The sequence below is a fragment of the Epinephelus moara genome, chromosome 14 (genome assembly GCF_006386435.1).
Source record: "Epinephelus moara isolate mb chromosome 14, YSFRI_EMoa_1.0, whole genome shotgun sequence".
Lineage (NCBI taxonomy): Eukaryota > Metazoa > Chordata > Actinopteri > Perciformes > Serranidae > Epinephelus > Epinephelus moara.
The window spans coordinates 35379396-35405149 of NC_065519.1; the positions used below are offsets into that span (position 1 = coordinate 35379396).

Consider the following 25754-nt stretch of genomic DNA (forward strand, 5'->3'; position numbering starts at 1 on the left):
ACTGTGGGGTGTACTCACTTATGTTGCCAGCTGTTTAGATGTTGATGGCTGTGTTTTGAGTAATTTTCAGAGGAAGGTAAATCTATACTACTATACAAGCTGTACACTGGCTACTATAAGTTATACCAAAGTGTCATTTCTATAGTGTTGTCCCATGAAAAGATATAATGAAATATTTGCAAAAATGGGAGGGGTGTACTCACTTATGTGAGATACTGTAGCCTATAATCACACAACAAGACACAAAAACCTTAAGGGGATATTTTCTCTGGTGGAACACTGGCAGAAGTGGTTATGTAGATGAATAAAAAAATTAAAACACGTAATTTCAGGTGGTTATGTGCTACCTACATTGTACAAATCATATTAGTAACATGCTAAAATGACTTGTTACTGCTAAAAATAGACTGAAATCAACCATAGTAAAAACGTAACAAGAATTGGAAAAATAGAAAGCATAACCCATGCCATAAAAAAGACACAATTTAATGCACAGTGAAAGTCATTGCAAATATTTTAGTAGTTCGAAATTACTATGTGTATGTGTCAGAGGTGTCAAGTCTTTTGCATACCTTTCAGGTCCAGGTTCTTGGCCCCATTGATACTCTGGCTTGTGGCTGTAGCATCTATTTTCAGTGTGTGGGTGTTGCTGTTGTCTCGTGTGATGGCTACATTGTGCCACTGGTTGTCATTCAGTGCCCTGTCACTTTTGCCCTTGATGAGGTTTGGCCCATTTCCAAGGTCAAAAACATAGTGGATGTATCTGCAAGAGAAAAGAGATGTAGCTTCAGCAGCCCTAAACTAAAAGGCAAGTGATTTTTTTATGACTAACACACTTGATAGAAGTCACTGCAGACAAACTGATTATTTGCGCAACTGCAGTCAGTTTTTGATGACTTTGTAGCACTTGTCATTCCCTGCAGGTGGAATTCTCTAAAAATGTTTGCCATCCAACAATGCTGAAATTATTTCTCAAAACTCACTTGTTTTGATTTGACAGCTTTAATAACAGATATTCAAATAATAATCATTAGTATATTCCTTAGATTATGATAGTTAAGGCCTTATCTTCATAACAGTGCAAAGAACAGCACAGCAATGTGACAACTTGGTATTTCTCTGGCTTCCTAATTTTTTCTTTTTTTTTTCTTTTTTGCCCAGCATGGCATGTATGGCGCAAAGGTGGAAGAATAGGCGCAAATATGGGTTAACTTTAATCATTTAGGAAGAAGTATTCTGGTAAAAAGTGTGTATGAAATGTTGCCCTGTCAACAGACTCTGATGAATCAGGTCTGACCATGATTCATTTCCTAGACCAGTGGTTCTCAACCTTTTTTCAGTGCTGTACCCCCTGTGAAATATTTTTCAGCCAAGTACCCAATAGCCAGCGCAAAGCATTTTTGGTTGGAAAAAAAGATGTAATACACAGTACAGTGCAATCAGTGTCTGTTTTATTAAACTTTGTAACTAGGCACTTTCAAATTTCAAACATTGAAAAAACATCAATAAAACATTTACAACTCAATGGGGATAACATTGCTCATTTGTAGTGGTCTCTCTTGAACTATTTGGAAATAAAAAGATATAAAAATAACTAAATACTCATTAAAAAAAGAAATAATTATTATTATAATGATTATTATATTATTAATTATTAAGTGCCCTCTTTTGGGATCATAATAAAGATCTGTTCTCAAACTGAACTCATGAACTTAATTATAGCTAAATCAACACTTCTTCTCAAAACTCAAAAATAAATATTAACTTGATTTTAAATTAAAAATTCGCTCAAAATTAAAAATAAAAATATCTATCATCTTAAAATATCTTCTTTAAGGATAAAAAAGAAGACTGATCTTAAATTTACAAACTGTCAACACTGAAGATTGCATTGTTGCATTGAATTGAGTGCTTTTGCATTTACATTTCAGTGAGAAACTTGTGCTTGTGCTTCACTGAGGATCTTTGTCAGTCTTGGTGGCAGGGAGGCAACTGCTGTGATCAAGCTCTTCTCCAGGCACAGTCTATTTCTTTGCTTTATTTGATCACAGTCAATGCAGAGAAGGACGCCCACATAAATGTGTGGAGGCAAAGGGTAGTAGCTGCTCCAAAGCTTTCTATCCCAGGTCAGGGTGCTCCTGCTTCACACACACCCAAGAGAAATGGGTTTCTCACCGAATCCAGCTGTGCAGATTTCTCCTCCATGTCAGGAAAGTAGGAATGAAAATCCTGTTGGTCAAATGTTCCACTATGACCGACTTGACTGAAGCTCTCTCTACATCCTCACTAGAGAGAAAATCATCCACCTGAGGAAAGCTGGTGGAATCCCCCTGCGCAGAGGCCCTTCTCCACAGCTCTGCTTTCTTCAGGAAGCCACCCACCTTGTCAAACAGGTTTAAAATGCTGGTGTCCTTGCCCTGCAGAGACATATTCAGTTAGTTCAGTTTGCTGAATTTATCTGCCAGATAGCACAGCTTTGCAAGCCAGTCTGTGTCCTGGAATAAGGTGGCATGGGGAGATGCTCAATCAGAAAGGTGTGTACTTCAGATCGTTATTCCAACAGCCGGTTGAGTATTCTCCCTCGAGAGAGCCAGTGCATTTCTGTGTGCAGCAGCAGTCGTGTGTGTTCAGCTCCCATGTTTTCACAGAGGTGGTGAAACAGGCATGCATTTAGTGGCCTTGACTTTATGAGGTTGATCACTTTGATGCTGTCATTCAAAACGTCATGCTACACAGGGCTTATTTTCTTGGACACCAATGCATCCCTGTGTATGACACAGTGAGTCCACTTCATGTCGGGGTTTTCTTTTTTAATGCGCGCTATGAGTCCTCTCGCGCTGCCCGTCATTAATGCTGCTGCGTCCATGCAGATGTGGCTGCAGGATTTCCAGTTCATGCCGTTTTGCAGGTGTTAACAACATCAAAAATGTCCTCTGCTGTTGTTTTCCCCTCCAAAGTTTTGCATAATAATATGTGTTCATAAATGTTGTCAGTACGTATCTCACAAAAGCAACAAGTTGTACATTTCCACTGACATCTGTGGATTCATCCAGCTAGAATGAAAAAGAGTCGCTAAGTTTTCCCACCAGTGCTTTGGCTGATGTCATGGAGGCTTTCCCGACTCCATTGGGTGCGGTTACATGATGGCTTCTCATTCGGAATGAAATAAATCTGAATGAAATCATTCAGAATCAAAGTTTGTCCAGGTAGTTTACATGGGAAATATTCATTACAAATGAGGGTTTACACGCCTTTTAATCGCCTTTATTCAGGTTTGGGGCAGGGAAGATTTCTGATTGGATATGGGGCGGGGCAGATGTTACGTGTTTACGTTTACCGGAAGAAAACACTTTAGTTCTCATTCCGGATAACAAGATGTTTGACGACACCATTCTTAGTGCCCTTTTTGGGCTTGTTTTGCTTATATTCTTGAAGCAGCAGTACAACAACAACCTTGTTCTGCTAATGCTTCCTCTGTTGAGGAGGAGAAGGGAGGTAGAAGGTCGAAGAAGGGAGATAGAAGACTGCTCGGGACCATCTCTTGGTTTTAGAAGCTGCCATCTTGTCGCGCACGCTATATACATCATCGCGCAAGAAGGGCAAGGAAACGAGCACGCGAAGAAAGACCGGAATGAACTTAAAGAGGAATGAGTGTATACAAGTGCAAGAAATTCTTTCATTCGGAATTAGAAACAGAATACTCCAGCCCCTTACATCGGAATGAATTTTCAATCTAATTGGCCATTTTCATTCCGAATTAGGTGTTGACAAGATCACTTTTAATAGGAATGAACTTTCATTCCGAATGAAAAGGGAATTAAACTGTCCATGTAAACGCACTGAATAATGTTTGAGTTTTCAAGGCGGCAGTGATTCACAAGTGACGACAGATGGTGTGTCCCAGGTTGGGCCAAACCATCCTGGTATAGGGGAGACTCAGGGTTTTTAGGATAATGAAAGTGAATGGCCTACTGAATATAAAATTCAGTTTATGAACATACACTTATATTTTATTAAATATTTTTTAATAGCTATTTTTTTTTAAGGATTTTTCAGTGGATGCTAATTTTAAATATGTTTTCTAAAATCTCACATACCCACTGGAGTGCCTTCACGTACCCCAAGGGTTACATGTACCTCATTTGAGAACCACTGTCCTCGACAAGTGCAATTAAATAATTAAAGTAACCACATCACTCTGCAACCAGAGAATACATTTAGGTTGGCATTAACCAAACGCAATGGTTAAAAAGTTAACCATTACTTGAATAATTAAAGTCAGTTTTTATCTACTCTGTCCATGCAGCCATTTGACAGCAGGAGGACAGATTTGTGAATAAAACTGCATCCCTCACTTTGAAATGTATTGCACTTTGGTGCTGTAATCATTCACAAGTAAAAGTCTACCATTCTAAATCTTATTCAAGTAAAAGTACAAAAGTGTTAGCATCAAAATTTCCTCAAAGTAACAAAAGAAAAAGTACTCATTAGAATGGCCCATTTGAGGATAATATATCATTGGATTGTGTTTGTTGCCGGTGGTAAAGGTGGAGCTCATTTTATTTACTTTATATACTCCTGGGTATTAAGCATCTTAATTTATAAGTTGATATTTTGTATCAATACGGTGGCCGACAAGAACAAACGCGATGCAAATAGAGAAACGCACTGCAAATAGAGAAACGCACTGCATATAAGAAAACAAATGCAAAGGGAAAATGCTGCAAATACAGAAACGTGCTGCATATACAGAAACGTGCTGCATATGAGAAAACAAATGCAACGGGAAAACGCTGCATATACTGAAACGTGCTGCATATACTGAAACACGCTGCAAATAGAGAAACGCACTGCATATAAGAAAACAAATGCAAAGGGAAAATGCTGCAAATACGCATATAAGAAAACAAATGCAAAGGGAAAATGCTGCAAATACAGAAACGTGCTGCATATACAGAAATGTGCTGCATATGAGAAAACAAATGCAACGGGAAAACGCTGCATATACTGAAACGTGCTGCATATACTGAAACACGCTGCAAATAGAGAAACGCACTGCATATGAGAAAACAAATGCAACGGGAAAACGCTGCATATACAGAAACGTGCTGCATATACTGAAAAGCACTCCAAATAAGAAAACAAATGCAAAAAGAAAACGCTGCATATTCACTCATACAACGGAAGTGCTCCAGACCTCTAGGGGCAGTGCTGAGCTTCCACCCGAGAGACAGACAAGTGAGCGAGAAGAAGAAAGTTATGTTTGGAGAAAAGTTGGAGCCGGGACAGGCAACACAGAAAGGTACGTATTCTTTTTTATTTTTCTTTCTTTCTTGTTTTTCACATGTGGCCCTCATCTTTTACTCTATAATGAAAGTGAAGCTGATTTACACAGCTGACGTCAGCGTGCTAGAGACGAGTAGTGTATCCGTAGTAGTAATGTTAGCTAACGTTACTGTAACTAACATTACTTTCTGGGACACCCCAGGGATTTAATTGCATTTAACGTTAGTTTATTTTCTACCTCGTCTCCACATATGATTGGATACTTTATTGATCAGTGATGGGCTTTTGAATAAGAAGAAGGTGGAGAGAGGTGAAAGGGAGAGCAGAGAAGGTGTGTAAAAAGAAATATAACAGGCAGAGGTGCAGAGGGCAAAATTAAGTTAAAGGGATAGTTCGACATTTTGGCAAATTCGCCTATTGCCGTAATCCCAATAGTCATATGAGTAGGTACATTACCTTTAATTATCAGTGCCTGTTGTTTTGAGATCGGTGGGGCAGAGCTGCCTGCTGCTCGGAGCACAAAATGGAGGTGAACGGTACAGCCCGCTCTCTCCCTCAAAACTAATCAAATACACCATCAAATGACTCCAAAACGCTCTTGTGGACAACTTGTAGCTTACACATTCACCACGCTATGAAATAATAATGTAATATTACGAGACAGAGTTGTTTTGAAGTCAAATGCACAGCCGGAACTACATTCAAGACATACAGTACTTGCTGGGTGGAGTGATTTCAAACAGCGTATGTTTAGTGCAGTTACTCCCGTCATCAAAACAACAAGTTTGTTGAGAAGAAGCCAGAATATACAGAGGAAGAGTTACATGTTTTGGAAGAAGAGAGAGCAAGAAGAGAGGCTGAGGCTGCCGAGCAACCAGGGGCTGAGGGGAGACCCAGAGCGGCATGGATTGGTGGTGTAAATGTGGGGCTTATTGGCCACTTTATTAGGTACACCTGTGCAATCTAATACAATCCAATACAACAGCTCTGCCACACATTCTACGTTAGCAAAGCTTTTACATTTTCAGTTTTTGTTGACATTGTCAGAAAGGTGATTATTCTACTTTATTGTTGAGGTCGTAGTGGGTGGTGCTGGTGTACTGGAGTGCAATATATTGAAAAGTGTTCCTAATATTTCTAATATTTTGTCCCCCTCAATTAGACAAAGTTAGGAGGCCACCTCAGTACACCACAACCATTCACGATGACCTCAATAATAACAAAAGTAGAATCATCACTTTCTAGACGATGTCAACAATAACCCAAAATTTATAAGCTTCGGGGAAAAAAATCATGGTATAGCCGTTCTACTGGATTGCATTAGATTACACAGGTGTACCTAACAAAGTGGCCAGTGACTGTATGTTACATAGCCTACATATGTTGATGGTGGGATGGGACGAGAGTAGCCTACGCCTCAAAATAATCACCGGAACACAGGGAGAACATGCTAACTCCACACTCATAAATCACCACAACTCCTGAGGGAACAACAACATTAAGGGCCCTATTTAGATGGTCTAAAACGCAAAGCGCCAGGCGTGCAAGCGCATGGGCGTGTCCCAGTCACTTGCTAGTTAGACAGCGCTTTTTCAGACTGTGCGCCATGGCGGAGAGTCCAAAACGGTTGCACTTACTCTGTGAATTAGTCATGAGTGTGTTTTGGGCGTATCATTCAATAAGCCAATCAGAGTGTCAAGTCTCATTCCCTTTAAAAGAGGCGCGACTGGAGCACACGGCAGAGAGCTAGTTAGATGGTGGACCTACCAACTGGAAAGAGTGAACGTTTTACAGCTGAGGAGACGATAAATGTATCTCTATATCAACTGTCCCGTCACATCTGATGTCAGATCAAAGGGGATTGGCACTGTTTGGCACGTGTGGCACGCGTAATGGAAACCCAACCTGATTTGATTAACACAGCTGCAAACTAATAGGTTCACATCCCTCTCAGCCACAAACAGCCACAGCATCAGATAGGGAGTATATATTCAGCATCTGTCATCTTAGAAAAGCCAAAAGAAAAGAAACAGAGTGAGACTGTGAGAGAGAAAGAGAGAGCGTGCGCATGAGAGAAACGCTGTCAACAAATTGTAAATTATTCAATTTATTTTATTTTAACCCGGGAGGTTAGAGAGCCCAGCTCCCTCTCCAGCATCCTGAACCCCCCTGCCTGAAGGTGCAGGAAGGACTGGTCCCCTGGCTGCACCCGGGCCCGTCTGGTCTGGCTGAGCGCTGGCTGCGGAGCTGGGTCATCATCCTCCTCCTCCTCCTCCTCCTCCTCCTGACAAGATGATCTTCAGTTTTACATTCTAAAAGCTTTTTTTTACATATACATTTGTACTTGTAGGGCTATATGTTTCGTTTTTAGTTCACAGAAGCTAGTTATTGTTGTGTTTATGTCAAAATAAAGTTTTTCAAATGTTTTCACATCTTTGATTTTCTGATTTACATGCCAAAATGATCACAATTCAAATGGGAAAGACAAGTTAATTTTACAGGCTATGCATCATCAGCCCGTGGAGGTCTGCTCGCAGTTCCGTATATTCGGACACTGTGAGCTTGGACCTCCCGGATTATGATTATCATTATTACTGCGATTAGATCATTCTGATTAATGACTGACCATTAAGACGTGTTTCTGATAAATATTTTAATGTGCACAATAATAACCTTTCACATTGTAATCATATTTTTATTTATCTTTTGCATATGTGTGGCTGCTCCGTGTGTGTCTGAGCAGAGTGCACGCGCGTTGTGCACCCGCCTAGAGACACATATTGCTAACTTGTTTAACAGCGAAATACTGCGCCATTGACTTTAGACCAGGTTTTTGTTGGTCACTGGCGCATTTGCTTTTTACGTCATCTAACTAGCAACGCGCCATGACTGCGCCTGACCACTCCTCATTTTTAGACCAACACACCCAGAGAAGCGCAAGTTCATTTGCTAGTTAGACGATGAGGGCACAGGGCGTGAAAATGAGAACTGCGTCTGCATCTAAATAGCAATGACACTTGCGACATGGATTATGCCCTCTCCGCCGTCCGCTTTAGACCATCTAAATAGGGCCCAAAACGTTCCCTTGCAGTCTGTTTATTCCCAACAATGAGAAGTAATGCCACTTCACTAACATTATATGCTCTGGGCAAGCACTTATCCATAACATAAACACAACAACATTTGCATTTTAGCCTTATTTACCATGCTTGGGTTGTAGGCTAATGTTACTCAACATGGAGGTAACGTTACAGCAGAGAGATTGCTGAGCAAAATACACAACGATCACTTACCACGTCTGCTCGTTTTGTGATGCCAACAGATGGTATGGCAGTATCTTTCAAGAAAAGCATTTGAACCATTCCTGAGCTTCTATGCTCCATCCTTTCACTGTAGTCCTCCGGTTAAAAATGGTTGGAGCAAACAAACATTTTCCGGACCGTTTCCACAGGCGTGTTGGGGTCGATGTCCAACACAAATAGCCATTGTTTCATCCTGTCCATATTTTTGGTTGGTACTACGTGAAACTTCACTCTGCTCCATGTCTTCGGCTTGTTATCACAACCTTTTACAATCCATGTGTAAACCATGATTTACAACAACACTCTGTAAACTTTTCTCAAACTTTCTGGTGCGTCCAGCTGACAATACCGCAAATGCAAGGCTGCAAGCAATAACTACGGCACTGTCTCAGGTGTGTACTGTGTCACTCTGCCCACTGGTTTAGTCAAGAAAGCAGTTCAGAGTATATGCTTCATGTGTCGTAATGTTACTTAATTATACATTATTATTTCATAGCGTGGGGAATGTGAAGCTATGTGTTTTCCACTACAGCGTTTTGGAGTCATTTGATGGTGTATTTGATTAGTTTTGAGAGAGAGAGGGGGCTATACCGTTCACCTCCATTTTGTGCACTGAGCAGCAGGCAGCTCTGCCCCACCGATCTCAGAACAGCAGGAACTGACAATTAAAGGTAATGTACCTACTCATATGACTATAGGGATTATGGCAATAGGCGAATTTGCCAAAATGTCGAACTATCCCTTTAAGCCGTGAAGAGATGACAACTCGATTGCAGGTAAATAACGATGAGAGCACAGGGAGATGATAGTAATCAGATAATAATATTGTTTAAATATTTAGGAAAACTAAGTTAAGTTTAAGTTTATTTACTTTATTAATCCCCCTGAGGGGAAATTCATTGTTTTCACTCTTTCTTGTCAATTACACACAGGTCCGAAAGACACACACTTGCACAAACAGGAGCTATACATGCACAAAGTGGAGAGATGTCAGAGTGGGGGGGTTCGGTGCCTTGCTCAAGGGCACCTCGGCAGTGCCCAGGAGGTGAACTGGCACCTCTCCAGCCACCAGTCCGCAGTCCATATTTTGGTCCAGACGGGGACTCGAACAGGCGGCCCTGCGGTTCCCAACCCAAGTCCCTATGGACTGAGCTACTGCCGCCCAACTATCCACTGTCTCTGACACAACCTCGCCGACCTTGCAAACTCTCCTCTTTTTTCCCCCACAGAGGTAACGTTACTGTCCGTTCTGTGGATCTACCGTGACAGCTTCCCCAGGCTTTTGTTGTATGTGCTGCAAAAACATTAAATTTCTAAAAGATGTGGCAAACAACCCACCAGAGGAGATGCCCACCACCAGTGCACATCCTAATGCACAGCCAAGCCAACCTGATCTCACAGAAATACGTGAAATGACCACGACCTCTTAACACCGCATTCCGTGGTGGCAGCACGTCATGGGTTGAAATTACGTGCTGGTACCACGGAAACAATGCCAATGTAAAGTCAATTAGGATCCATTGTCGTGGTGTCCACATGGATTCCCTGATTCAACAACGTCCTGTAGCTATACACACAAAAACACGAAAGTGTTCTTGATATTAAAACTGCAAATATATTACTCTGTTATAATTTCCCACCAATAATAATAATAATAATAATAATAATAATAATAATAACATGATAGTTCGGCTGTACTGGATATTTGATATAGGCCTATTCAGATATTCAGTCCCAAAAACACTGTTTCTACAGTACTAGCTAAATTATCTGAAATTAACCATCATAGTTCAACATAGTTCATCCAAGTGCAGTGTCATTACTAGTTCGGCTTTACTAGACATTTGATTTTTATGACTCTATTTTACAACAAGCCGCAAAAAACCTACCGTCCCCAAAACGCAGTTTTTAGAGTACTATTTAAAATATCTGAAATTAGTCAACATCCTTGCTTTTTTTCTTGACATAGTTCATTTAGGCGCAGTGTCATTACTAGTTCAGCTTGACTAGATATTAGATATATTCAGTAGATCTATCTTTTTACGACCCTATTTTACAACTCTATTTTACAAGCCGCAAACAAATCTACCGTCCCAAAAACACCGTTTCTAGCGTATTAGCTAAAATATCGACATTAGCCGACATCTTTACTGTTTCTTAACATAGTTCATCTAGGTGGAGTGTAATAACTAGTTCGGCTTTACTAGATATTAGATATATTGGGTAGATATATCTTTTTACAACCCTATTTAGAACCCTACTTTGCAAATCAGAAGAACTACAACTATGTTGCTGATATGTATCAAACTGCATGGCGCGGTCCCAGGGAATTGTAGTTTTTAAAAAATATGTGTTTTTCCTAGATTTGGAAGTTGTAAATACTGAATTGAGAGTACGCTGTGGACTTTAAGGGGATGGTAAACACACTTGTGTAATCAGATTTTAAATATCTAATTTCTAAATGGGTGAAAATTAATTGTATCCATATTTTACCCATATCTGACAGCACCCCCAGTTATTGACTACACTCACATGATAGTTGAGGTCAAGAGCTCTCTATAACAGTTGGTCCCATGTCTGTACCCCCTTTAGCTGCTGAGTTATAATCCCTCAAACATGCACCGAGGTCAAGGTTCAAAGGTGAATGGCTGAAAGCAGCAGCCATGCAGAATCTTCATACTGACATATGTTACTGTCCAGGTTGAGACCTTTCCAATGATCTATTTGGTTTAGCTCTACGACAAAGTTTTGATTTTTTTTCATTTGGTTTAGCTCTACGACAAAGTTTTGATTTTTTTTCATTTTTTTGGACACAAGCCATGTCAGGTGTAGTTTCAGAGAGCACTTTGAAGGCCCAGTGTATAAAATGATTTTTATTTGTTTCTTTGTTTTTTTTTCTCTTTTTTACTGTAGATAGTTACTAAAATGAGTCATCCTCAGAGAATACAATACTACTAAAAAGCAAACCAACAATAACAATAATGAAATAAGCAAAAATAATATTAAAATCATATTGAAATTTTAAAATCTATTTACAGAGTGGAATGGTAGCCTAATAGACAACTTAGATACAATTTATTATTGTTTAGACACTATTTATTATTGCTTAGACACTATTTAGCCTATTATTGTTCTTACTTTTAGCATGTTCTACTTTTATCTACTGTAGGCTATATGTTTGAATTTATTTAATAACAAATTTATTTTATGTTAGGCCTACATCTTAACATTTTATGTCATTTATCATAGTTTAGTTCTTAACTCCAGTGTTTCCTCAGTGGGAGCGTGTGCGCCGGGGGGGACGGCCACTGGTTCTGTGGCGCTGGCTTGGGGTCCGCTCTCCCCTGGTGGAGTGGTGGGTGGCCAGGTTGCCGCGGCGGCCGCCTCCCGATGCATACAGTTCCATGTGATGGTGTTTCCTCTCTGGTTCTTCCGTGCTCAGCCTTATTTTTTTCTTCTTATTTATTTATTAGTGGCATTTGGATTTGGTTACGGCAGATGGACGGCAATCAGAAATGGAATGAAGCCCACACACAGCAGACAGTAGCTACAAAACAGTAGTGGAACGCGCCCCATCCGCCCACAGCACAATGCTCTTAAAGCCCTACGCTATCAAAAGCTGGCAAAATACATTTATTTTATTTTATGGCCTTGACATTATTATTATTATCATATTATTGAGTTATCAAGGACACTTCCGCGTTTTTTGAAAACGAGGTTGACGTGACGCTATTGAATCAGGGAATCCGTGTGTCCACCACAAAAAAGGATCCTAATTGACTTTACATTGGCGTGTGTCCACCACAAAAAAGGATCCTAATTGACTTTACATTGGCATTGTTTCCATGGTACTGGCATGTAATTTCAACCCATTACATGCTGCCACCATGGAATGCGGTGTTAAGAGGTCGTGGTCATTTCACGTATTTCTGTGAGATCAGGTTGGCCAAGCACTTGTGCAGGTACATAGATCTGTAGTTGTAGTGCAGAAAAAAATAAGCAGTTAGAAGACTGTTTAAGAGTTCAAATTGTGTTCTTGTACTCAAATGGATCTCGGTACTGTCTTGCTTGCCTAATTCAGTTACAAGCATGTTAAATTTGTTTCAAAAGGACTTGCAAAGATCAATGATGCAATGCAGTGCAATGCAATGCAATGTATGATAAGTCCCCTTTAAAAAAGAGTTAATAAAGGAGTAATTAATAAATAAAAGAGTAATTAAAGTCGCATTCCTGTCTTTTCTTATTTTCATTGTAGCAGCAAGGTCTGATGTAGAGTCCTTTCTTAAATTTAGGGAAATAAAAGAGAGGGAGAGAAAGACATTATTTTCAAAGACACGTCTTAAGTCTAAAAAGGAACAGAAAACAGTGAAGGTATGCTCACACACCAGTGACCATGTAGACTCATATAAAGTCAAATGACAGATTATATAGATGTGTTACATTTTATTGATTTCCATTTTCTTCTCTTTCTTTAGATGGAAATACTTCCAAATCAGATCCTCTTCTGTGGGGCTGTCCCATGCTAACCCTGACAAACAAAGTGAGAAAAAGAGAAAGAGACATTTTTCAGCAAGAACAGGCTGCAGCACATTATCCAGTCTGCAGAGAAGACCTTCAGCTGCAATCTGCGGTTTCTTGTGGACCTATACACATTGGGTCTCATTCTGCAAACAAATTTAGAACTTCCTCAGACCATGCGTATTCACAAATTATGACAGCCTGGCTATCTTACAAAATATTTAAACTTGCCTTTTAACTAAATGTAAAGCATATCAAAACCACATTCATTAAAAAAAACAAACTTTAATAGACCTCTTGGAAGTGTTTTTATGGTGGATTTATTTGATTTGATTTTCCTTGTTTTTAGGATTTTAATATAAATGTCATGATAATCTGTTTCCTATGTTAGGCTCTTTTGTTTCATTTTTATGAATGTATTGTGTTATATTATTTAACATTATCATTGCTATTATTTATTATTATCATCATAATCATCGTTGGGTGAAAGTCCTTGCTGGATGTAATCACTTTCACCTTCATTTTGTTATCCCACTCGTGCATATTTCCTATAATTGCGGTGAGCCTCTGATCTTGGATTATTGCAGCCCATGGAGTTTTTATTATGAGCAGCAAAAGTGCCTTTTCTGTCCTCCTCCTCGGACTCGGGCAGTGCAGCGTTGTGTCCACAGTACAGACTGAATGGGAAGAGGCGGCGGCGCTCAGCCCTGATAGACAGCAGGAAAATCAGAGAAAACATTATTTCATGGTTGTTTCACAGCGGTTCAGCTCTAAACACTAATAGATAATGTTTAATTTTATAACCCAAAAACTAATATCACACTATTTATGATATGAGCTGTTAAAAGTCTGTAATGAATAAGTCTACAATATAATCATGACCTCTGTATTATACATTAAAAAATAGTAGGCCTCCGAACTGAAACCTGGGGTGTCCCGCAAAGTAACGTGAGTTACAGTAACGTTAGCTAACATTACTACTACGGATACACTACTAGTGTATAACTCAAAGTCTCTAGCACGCTAATGTCAGCCATGTAAATCAGCTTCACTTTAATTATACAGTAAAAGATGAGGGCCACATGTGAAAAACAAGAAAGAAAAAAAAAGAAAAAAGAATACGTACCTTTCTGTGTTGCCTGTCCCGGCTCCAACTTTCTCTCCAAACATAACTTTCTTCTTCTCGCTCACTCGTCTGCTCCATATGTTGATACGTCAGTTGTCTGTCTCTCGGGTTGAAGCTCAGCACTGCCCTTAGAGGCCTGGAGCACTTCCGTTGTATGAGTAAATATACAGTGTTTTCTTTTTGCATTTGTTTTCTTATTTGCAGCGTGTTTCAGTATATGCAGCACGTTTATGTATATGTAGCGTTTTCCCGTTGCATTTGTTTTCTTATATGCAGCGCATTTCTATTTTTGCAGTGCGTTTCTGTATATGCAGCACGTTTCTGTATTTGCAGTGCGTTTCTGTATATGCAGCACGTTTCTGTATTTGCAGCATTTTCCCTTTGCATTTGTTTTCTTAAATGCAGTGCGTTTCTCTATTTGCATCGTGTTTGTCATTGTCGGCCACCGTATATCAATAATTTATATCTGCAAATTAAATAAAGCTGTAAAATAAATGTGGTGGAGTAAAAAGTACAAGATTTCCCTTTGATATGTAGTGGAGTAGAAGAATACAGTAGCACAAAATGGGAATACTACTAAAGTACAAGTACCAAGTACCAAAGTATAGAAGTACAGTACTTAAGTAAACATACTTAGTTACTTTCACCACTGTAGAGCACTTAAAAACACCCAAGAAACTAAAAATAACCAGCCTGCTATAACTTATTTTTTTGCCCACTTGGGGGCAGCAGAAACAATCACCTGTCAAGCTGATATGGCCAGCGCGCTAGCAAAGCAAGTCATCTACTACAGTGGAGATAGGTGGTTCGATCCCAAGCTCCTCCAGCCTGCATGTCAGAGTATCCTTGGGATGATCCCCAAATTGCCCCCAATGGCTGTTCCATCAGATTTTGAGTGTGTGTTAATGGTTTCTGAGTAGCAGGTGGCACCATGCATGGTAGCCTCATCCACCAGTGTGTGAATGGGTGAGAGTAGTGTGTGTAGTGTAAAAGACCTTTCAGTAGTCTAAAGACTAGAAAAGTACAGTCCATTTTTACACAAAGTTTGCAAGCTAACTTTCCAAGCAAAGGAGAACAAAGCCAAGTTATTGCCATGCTGTTAACTCTGTAAGGACAAAGAGACTAGATTCCTTTGACCTGCAACAGTGGAATACAGCACACAGGATTGCGACAGGAACCACAATTCTTCTAAGCCAGGCTTATCTACAACTGCCAGCTAACAACAAAGCAACACTTCCCTCCACTCCTGGACTGGTTACAAAACAACTGGGCATAGCATAAGCACAACAGTAAAGGCTACCTTTTGTCAAAGTATGGGTAACATAGTGATTTGATGTTTTTTTTAGTAAGTTTTTATTGTTGTGACCTTTTTGTATTCAGGGTATTGGGTCGTTGGCTTTGCGAAGGCTAAGATGATGTTAGTTAGCTCATGATTCACACGGACAATGTCTTGCATGCAACTAAACATCCTTCAACTAACCAGGCACCTTTAGGTCACACACATACAGTATACTCCAACTTGGCTTTTACACCAAGCTACACATGCAGAGAGGGAACTTAAAGTCTCCACTGATACAGTACATCTTCTTTTGTATTGACTGACCACATGTGGGGAGGCAGAGTGAAATAACACTCATTAAACTATATATCTTATCTATCTATCTATCTATCTATCTATCTATCTATCTATCTATCTGTGTGTGTGTGTGTGTGTATTTACATATATATATAGATATATGTAGATATATATAGATCGATAGATTCTCTCACACACACACACACACACACACACACACAGGCATACACATATACACACCCACACTCATGGACTCACCCACACATGTATAAAGTTATTGATTAGGATAAATTGTGTTTTCTTTTGCTTGCTTTATTGTGAATGCATATCTTTGGCAGCATACTTGCTGTCTGTTCAATATTGTACAAGAGTGAGTGAGTTATCAACTACTGTGTCAAGAACTCCAAAATCATTTTGGTAATACCTAGTATTTTAATTATCAGAGTTAATTAATCATAGTTCCAAATTATACGTTATGAAGTATACGTTATGAGACTGAATTAATTAATTGGCTATCACTTTCAGCCATTTTAATACTTTGAACCACGGGTTGCAAAAAAAAAAAAAAAACAGCAATGTAATTATTCATGTGCAGTGGTGTTTGTTCTACCCATTCTCGCAACCCATCGGCTGTATTCAGCGTCTGACTTCCGGCAGACGGCGATACAGCCTCTGGGGGAAGACCCCCGATTTTTTGGCATTCCGGTTTGATTTGGGCGGAGGAGGCGAATTTCCGTTTCCGACTTCCGTTTATATATAAGTAAATATGCTGAACCATTGCGATGGATTCAGAGTTTGCAGTGATGCCAGTTATGTTCCGCCTCGTTAGTTCACCGCACGGAGCGTTTAACCTGGCAACAACTGCAGCCGGCTCAAACGTGATTGGTCAATATCACGCGGACTACAAACAGCCTACAACCGGAAACGAGGGCTCTTCCGCTTTTCTTCCGGAAAAAAATAAAAGTCTCCCATTGTTTTGCTTTGTAAAAAAACTTTTATTGTGAAGCAGCAAAATAAGGAAATGTTGACTTTTCCAGCAGCAACTTTAAACAACTTCTAATACGGCTGAAAGCAAACATGGAACAGTAAAATAATGCAGATATCTAATGTAAAAACAGGACAGAGGTGAGAAACTAAACTCCAAACCACAGAGATTCAGTTAGAGATGATGTCCTGGTTGAAACAGCTGGATTCAGGATTTCAGCTTTGTATCCATTTATCGGGGCCTCACCTGATGGATATGTTTGCTGCAGCTGCTGTGGTTCAGGTGTGATAGCAATAAAGTGCCTTTTTTTTTTTTATTGACACAAGCAATACATAGAATTTAAAACAATAAAAACATATGTCTGCATTTGCCAGTGCCCTTTCTGCGCAAAGGACCTCTCTGTAAATGAGGCAGCAGACTACTGCAAACTTTTGCCTTGAAAAAGATGAGTAAGGAACCATCAGACTAAAGCAGGACCACGCATACTATTATAAAGTAGAAATGCAGCTATTTGTTACTGACAAACCATATTGTGATTTCATCCTTTGGACTGAAAGAGAAAGTACCTCACCTTATGTGGAACGTGTAACACCAAATGTGGCATTTTTTGAAAAGGAATTGGAATGTGCTAAAGACTTTTTTTAAGAGATGTATCATTCCAGAGCTGCTTGTCAAGTATTTTTCTGCTCCAAAACCAGCAGCAGCATTTGCTAATCATGGTCAACAGTGGTGCTATTGTCGTGAGCCAGAGGTAGGGAACAGGCTGGTCTGTGCATCAGGTTTTTGGTAAGTTAAAAGGTTTCACCAAAGTTGCCTTCACATGAAAAGAATTCCTAAACATGTCCCAGCTGCAGAAAGGTCATCAATTCGCAAAAAAAGAAAACCCTCACAAACTAAACTATGATTAAAGATGTGAAAATGAGTCAATGGCCCTCTTTTGTAGCCTTCACATAACAAATTGACAGTTGTAGGGCCAATAAAACACACCAGCTGGCTGTGAGAAAAACAGGTTTATTTACAGTTCCCTGACTGAATTCAGTTCAAGGCAAAACATACACACATCTATTATTATCATTATCACGTCTGTCATGGGACAGGAGTACATCTGTATGGGGTTATGATATCACATCTGTTATGAGTTATCTGATAAGAAGAATAACTAAGAATAACTTTATTCATCCCCAAGGGGAAATTCAATGATATGACAGATTGTCAGAGCACTCTATTAAAAAAAAAAAGTCAGAGCTGTTCTTTGTTTTTGTTGTAATAGTGATGTCAGATTAGGTTTGATCAGAGCTATGAACAATTAAATCGTCCATCTTTGTTCACTACATCTTAACCTTTCTCACCCTGCAGTGTGCATAAACTACAGGTTATATGAACTTCTTTTTAAATACAAAAATGTGAAATTATTAGTCATCTTATCAGTATTGACCATGAGAAGCAGGTGGATAGCGGCTAAAAAATATCCATATTGTGCATCCCTAAATACATCTGTCACCAGGATGGAGCAGGAGAGCTACAGAGTGCAGGCTGTGGCACAGGGGCAGCAGGGGCACTGGACAACATGGGAAGGTGTTCTGAGTCGAGCGATCAGCTGGGCGAATATGTAGAAGCTGTCACTGGCTCAACTCAGTTTCCTCATAAGAGCAACATACGACACCCTCCCCTGCCCCCGAAACCTCCACCAGTGGCTTGGCACCGAACAAGACTGTGATCTCCGTGGAACCACCAATGCCTCCCTCCAGCACATTCTGTCAGGCTGTAATATCGCACTGACACAGGGTCTGTAGCACCACCCTTCGGCCGGACTTGGTGCTGTGGTCTTCGGCAGGAAAAACTGTGCTCCTTGTTGAGCTCACAGTGCCCTGGGAGGAGGGTTTGGAGGCTGCCCATGAGAGGAAGAGGGCAAAATAGGCGGACGTTTTGGCAGAGTGCAGGGAAGGAGGATGGAATGCCAAGCTACCCAGAGGGTTTGTTGGAGCCACAACAACACGGTTGCTCAAGGCTCTGGGTGCTGAGGAGCCGGGCTGCATAAGGCAACCAGGGAGCTGTCAGAGCAGGCTGAAAAGGCGAGTTTCTGGCTGTGGATGAGCAGACGGGATAGCGGTGGGGGGCAAATAGCTCCTGAAGAAGGTTAGCTGCAGGGAGTGTCAGGGGGACGTCCCTGTTCACTGCCCTGCCACCAGGAGATGTTCTGGGTTAAGGGGCGAAACATCAATGAGCGGTGGTTCCCAGCTGATGACCCTGCAGCTAACCAGATGTGTGTCAGGCCTAAGGCCATGCAGGAAGAACACCTACCTGTATAATGAATAATGAGAGGCATTACATCACATCGGTTATTAGCAGTGTTGGGTAAGGGTTACTTTAAAAGTAATCAAAGTACGTTACTGCGTTACTTTCTAAAAAAGTAACCAGTTACTTTACTGCGTTACTCCCTGAGTAAAGTAACTCAATTACTTTAAAAGTACTTCCAACGTGACTCCCTGAGAAAAGTAACTCAAGTACTTTCAAAGTACTTTTCAGTATTCTACATTTCCTATTGGGCAATGGACCACAGGGCGCTAAGCCTACATTTTATTATCTCCAAAATTAAAGTTATGGACCACTTGCCCTTCACTGAGATCCATTTCTCCCATCACAGCCGTCACTTTGACCAGTAGAAACACAGAACGATCTGCTGCCGTAGACAACTGTATGACAACAACACCCCAGCATTTTTAATATTTCCTCTAGGGATGTTACCACACAGAGTAAAAGGGGGAAATGATGGTGTGAAACAGCAGAGGCACTTTGTCAACCCGCTGAGTTAACGTTACTGTCATTAGCATCAAGCTAGCAAACAACGCTACATCCTCACGGTCGGACATAAAGTAATAACATTAACAAATAGCGGCAGGGCTTTTACTCACCACAGCTGCAGAGGCTCCCAGCTTCATTTGAAACAAACTACATTATAGACGGTCCGTTATTTATTAATCCCTCTGTGTGTTTATATATTAACTTCTTATCCGCTCCGTTGTCTTTGTAAAGTTAACATATCGCACCGTCATTTCAAACTCAACACTTGTTTCAAATTAAAAGCCCCTTATAACCTCGGCTGAGAGAATCCCTCCATTTTCTAAATAGACTTTTATTCTGAAACATTTGTCAGAACTTCCTGTGGAAGACACAGTAGCTTGATAGTTTACATATGGCGCTTCAAATGTAGCTCCTGCCATCTGCTGACGCTTTTAGGTGACTACAACAACATGTCGGCTGGCACATGAACAGACACAGTGACTCAAATAATAGTCAAAGTAATAAAAACAGGACAAGAATAACCCGATGACATCACACACGCCGTGAAAGACGACCGCGCATAATTGGTGAGTACCAGCGTGTAGCGTGTACCAGGCATAATGCAAGTCCTGAGTCTGAAATATGTCTGTCAGCGAGTCCTACTCCACCTATATAGACAACAGCAGCATTTCTCCGACCACGTAGCGAGCCACAAGCTCCGTGGCTTCTTTCAGACTGATAGGTTTAACGTTATCTCCGTTATTAGAACCAAACGACAGCCATTGCTGTTTCGCTGAGCTGAAGGACCAGCGTTCTAAAAGTAACGGAAGTAACTGATGTCTTGTTTGAAAATGTACTTAAGTATTTGATTACTCAAACAGCAAATTAACGCGTTAGGTTACTCGTTACTGCAAAAAGTAATCAAAGTACTCCCAACTCTGGTTATAAGTAACATGAACATATCTTTATTTAGTTACTTTATCCAACATCTGTTTTCAGACTGATCACCCTACACCTGTTACAGGATCACTGAAAGGGTACAACAGATTCAGAGACATTTGTAAGGGCACAACATACTTACAAGGTATGTCACATCTTTTTCTTGGTCAATGTCAGTGAAACCAATGGGGACAGTGCTTTGCAAAACAGTGTACTTTTAGCAGAGAACTCCAATGACTCTTTCAATGTGTATCCTAAGAGATGCTAAGCATCTGGTGTTCTCAAAAGGATCTCCCTGTTTCTTGCCACAAGTGAATGCTGGAATCTTTAATTCAGCTTGGTAACACTGTACAGAGTCTGCCAAAACTAGGTCTCCTGGGAGCAAATGAGACAAAAAAATACTTTGATCTGTGATGGCATTATCATTCGTGCCGCCTCCCCAGCAATTAGAAATGAAACAAATGGACCCTTGTGGGCAAATGGCAATTAAATATTTCATTGTATGGTATGACTTGTATGTTGAATAACATTGACTGGCTAACAAGTTGCTAGGTTTCTCAATAAATATTTCAAAACAGTCAAGAATGCAAACTGTCTTTTCAAACGTACTGTTCCTAAATGCATATGGAAGAGATTTGCTTAATGATTCCCTGTCAGGCCATATAACTAGACTTGGCACTAGTCCACAATACATGACACTAATACAGTGTTTGAAAAGCTTTGAAACAGTGGTCGAATCAACACCAAAATAATAAGCCAAAAGGTCAAAAGACAAATTCATTCTCAGCTTAATTAAAGCCAGCATATACTGCTGAAATAGTGTTAGGCCAGACTTGTGTTTTAGATAGGGAGCTGCAAAACTACAAACTGTCATCAGCAGTGAATATGTTGGTAAACCAGTGAGAATATTAACCTTTTTAGTGTTGTTTTGTAGACTTAATCTCATTTAGTCCAGTTCTATTCATTTTCTCTTTCAATAACATATTTTCAGGCCTCAGAGCTTGGCATTCCATCTTAAGAGATTTAATATGTTTCTTACAGTTTTCACTGGAACGTGGTGGAGTTGCTGGATCATCATTATCATAAGGAATGGGCTGGAAATCATTTTCAAGTTCTTTCTGGGTTGATTCCTCTGCAGGAGCTTTTACTGTGAGATGATCTGCAGTAGGATGCTTGCTGCTGTCTTGAGGACAGAATGTTGGAGGGGTTACTGGGGCAGCTGATGGTGTTTCTGCTTGCTCTCTTCTTTGGACTTTGGTCTTCTGTTGAATACATCTAACTACATCCTCCTACTCTTCTCTGGAGATGGCACATGTTTGAAGATGGATGGGATGTACTCAGGTGACAAAGGGTTATCACTCTTTTTCCCTGAAACATTATGCAAATACACATGTTACAGGTTTAGTACATGTTTAATAGATGTTTCAAAGTCTGACTCTTAACATGAATCTCATTGTTAGAAACTATTACATGATCTTCTCTTCCTTGTTGTAAACAGTAACAGATATGCAGACAGCACACTAACAATTAACAACTCTACTAATAAGATAAGATAAGATAAGATAAGATAAGATAAGATAAGATGAGATATATTTTTATTGCCCCCTGTAGGGAAATTTGTTTTGACCTCTTGTCTGTTCTGCAGCTTCACAAGTAAATAAATATAATAAAAATATACATCTAATACATACACTTATACAACATATACACACACATACGCACATTTGCTTCCCTCCTGCTAACAATGACAGAATCTAGTGATATATTGCACGATCCCCATGGCAAAACAATGACACGTCATATCAGCAGCCTTACATATAACTGTAATAAAATAATGAAAGTAATTTTCTTATCCCACATTTGTTTCGTGTTGCTCATTGTGTGAGCAACATCCATTTACTAGCTCCGCAAAATCCACGCCATAATTCAAAGGTCAAACTTGCCTTTTATGAAAATTAAACAGTTAGAAATCGTAATAAAAGCATGTAAAATAAACATTAAAGTTAGTGAGTATTGGATTCTGTACCTGATATGTAGTGATAACTACACAAGCAGAATCCGTTGCCTGTGGGCTCCAACTGCTCTGTTTTCTTCTGCTCGCTTCGGGCACGTTTTATGGCAGTAATCCACCTCCGCCATCTTTCAGGATCTTTCGGGATTTGATAAAACAATCTCCCCTTCGCGTGTCGACAGTTCTGACACCCCGGGGCTCAACAGTTGTGCACCATGTTCACTTTTATATGAATACAGCCCGGAGAAGAGACGGGTTAGCTGTTAGCTGTCCTATGCTTGGCAGTCAGTTGAACAGAGCGCTTTCCTGCCCATATGGCATTGTTTTGATTTCGACTGTTGCATGCCAGGATTGCGTGACGTCAGCTACCCGAGCTCTATAGATCAATGTCTCACTGTAGACTAATTAACAGACATTAAACAGAGGAGCAGTACTGTGTCTCGCTTTGTGTTGATGGAAAAACTGTGAGTGAGTGTGTGGGGCAGAGCTATGCAGAGAGTGTGAGAGAGGAGAGATGAACACTGATATGCATTTTGTAACGAAACTTGACCCTACATTGATACAAACGGTTTTGTCTAAATCTATATCTTGCTTGAAAATATATCGATATATTGTAAAAGATCAATATACCGCCCAGCCCTACTATGAGAATGGCAAGAGTGAACAAAAACAGTAAAGTTGCAGACAGTGAGCAATGAACAATGAGCTGAAACTTATTTCAAAGCTCTGTAAAGCTGAGGGGAGCTGCAGATTCAGCTTATCATTTTCTGTAGGTTTGTCATTATGAGCAACTCTTTTCAGGTTGCCATTAGATACACTGCAATTATGAAAATATTGGTTAAACTTTGGTAAAAATAATTTGGTTTTCTCTGCAAACTGAAGTACATCATAATGAAACTGACAGAAATACTTTTCTACAATTCAGTAATTATCATACACCAGCACCAGGAGGATTAGACACATTTGTAACTAATTATAAGACAACCATCTAAATAAGGTACACCAAATTCAGTGGTCTGATTTGCCAAAACCTAGCTCTGATTATTCAGTGAAGTCAGATTTGCCTAAGAGGCCTTCTCATTTTCTGTCAAAAATCCCCAGTGGAAATTTTCCTTGTCCTAACTGTATGTACTGCTATTCTATGATCAAGAGTAATCACTTTACTCATACTAAATCTGCTGCTGACATTTTGAAGTTAGAGGCAGAATCACATGCAACACTACATTTGTGGTTTACTTTTTAAAATGTTCATGTAATTTGTATCATGTTGGGAATACAAAACCAGAGTTAGACTGTGAATGTAATCACAAATACAGGCACTTCAACAGGAAGAACCACAGATTGAGTGACCTTCATCACATCGGCACTGAGGCCATGAAGATGCCACGGAGGGGTAGTTAAAGAGACAGAATCCTTGTCCAAAGGGAGACATACTGGATACATTTTCTTAATATCCTCATCCCTAATGGGAGATTTAATTTGCTTGTTCTTTATAGAGTGAATATTTTTAATGAAGTGAATATATTTGTGTTCTTTATGTACTGGATATATTTGTGTTGTTACATGTGTGATGCTCTAATCTATAATAGTATGTGCCATGAAAAATAGTGGCTGCTCCTGCTGGGATACATTTGTTATGTTGGTGGTTACGTATAATTAACCCCTCTTTATGGCATTGCCAGAGTACATGCTGAAGAAGGGCGTCTTGCCTGAAACATCCATGTGACAATATTAAAAATTCAAATTGGAGTGCTGTCTTGATCTTTATTTTATTATAATTTGGTAAACAAATAATGCTACTACTAAATCTTTATGGTTCCAATGTGCAAAAGGTTAACAATCAAGCAGTCCTTTAAAATAACACTTACCCTTTAACCAGTTCTACAGCGATAAAATCATTGCCATCTCCAGAGTTGAAGATTATGAAGCCATCTGGGGAGGTGGTCTTGAATTGGAAGAAGAGGTGCATGGATGTGTAGGCCTGTAGGGTGGCCAGGCTCAGATAGCTGCTTTTGGATTTGAAGGTGACAGGGTCGGCAATAATTGAACGAATCCCAAAGCGAGCATTGAGCTCGCAATAATCAATGTCACCATTCTTGCACAGGTCGATGTAGAGCATGCCGTTAAATCTGAGGACAGGATGGGAACAGGCATGTGAAATGATTGTCTTAAAAATATATTTTAGCAACTAGGGGGCAGAAGAACTTAAACTAGTGAAAACACTACCTGACAAATCATGTCTTTCAAATATAGAATTTTAATATTTGAATTTAGACATTCAGCTAACACAGAGCAATATTAGCATTAATTTTAGCATTGATTATCTTGTGTTTATGTCCACCAGAAAAACATGAGTCCAGCATTAACTTTACTCTTTGGTTTGGTCTCTGCCAACTCCAGAGAAAATCATCTGTCCCTCTTACCTAAAAGAGGTGATAGCATTCTATAGAGCTATAAAACTTGTCATTTAATTTATTGCTAATATTAAACAATTATTATTGAAATGTTTAATATATATATATATATATATACATATATATATGTATATATACACTGATCAGCCAAAACCTCAAAACCACTGACAGGTGAAGTGATTAACTTTGATTATTTTGTTCCAGACAGTGCTGGGACTGCTGGGAAACCTTTGGTTCTGGCATTCATGTGGATACCACCTGACATGTTCCACCCACTCAAACACCGTTGCAGACCAAGTACCCCCCTCAATGCAACAGTACTCCCCAATGGCAGGGGACCCCCAGCAGGATAATGGGTCACACTTCATAAGTCAGCCCGCGTTTTAGAGTGTACCTCTCGCCCACTTTCCCGGGAGTTAGCGTATAACTCCCGGGAACTTACATGTACTTTCCCGGGAGTTAGAGCATAATTCATCCCAGTCACTTACCACATACTTTCCCAGGAGTTAGAGTATCCCTCGCGGTCACTTAGCACATACTTTTCTGGGAGTTAGAGTATAACNGGGACCCCCAGCAGGATAATGGGTCACACTTCATAAGTCAGCCCGCGTTTTAGAGTGTACCTCTCGCCCACTTTCCCGGGAGTTAGCGTATAACTCCCGGGAACTTACATTTACTTTCCCGGGAGTTGGAGCATAATTCATCCCAGTCACTTACCACATACTTTCCCAGGAGTTAGAGTATCCCTCGCGGTCACTTAGCACATACTTTTCCGGGAGTTAGAGTATAACTCCTCCCAACACTTACCACATACTT

General features: G+C 40.0%; 1 protein-coding gene across 1 annotated transcript in view; it reads right to left on the minus strand.

The window, feature by feature from the left end:
- nrxn3a (neurexin 3a) overlaps positions 1 to 25754 on the minus strand; it is a 634542-nt gene that overhangs the window by 192188 nt on the left and 416600 nt on the right. The window contains 2 exon segments of the mRNA XM_050061947.1: positions 573 to 763; positions 24393 to 24653. Of these exon segments, the coding sequence (XP_049917904.1) occupies positions 573 to 763; positions 24393 to 24653 (452 nt within the window).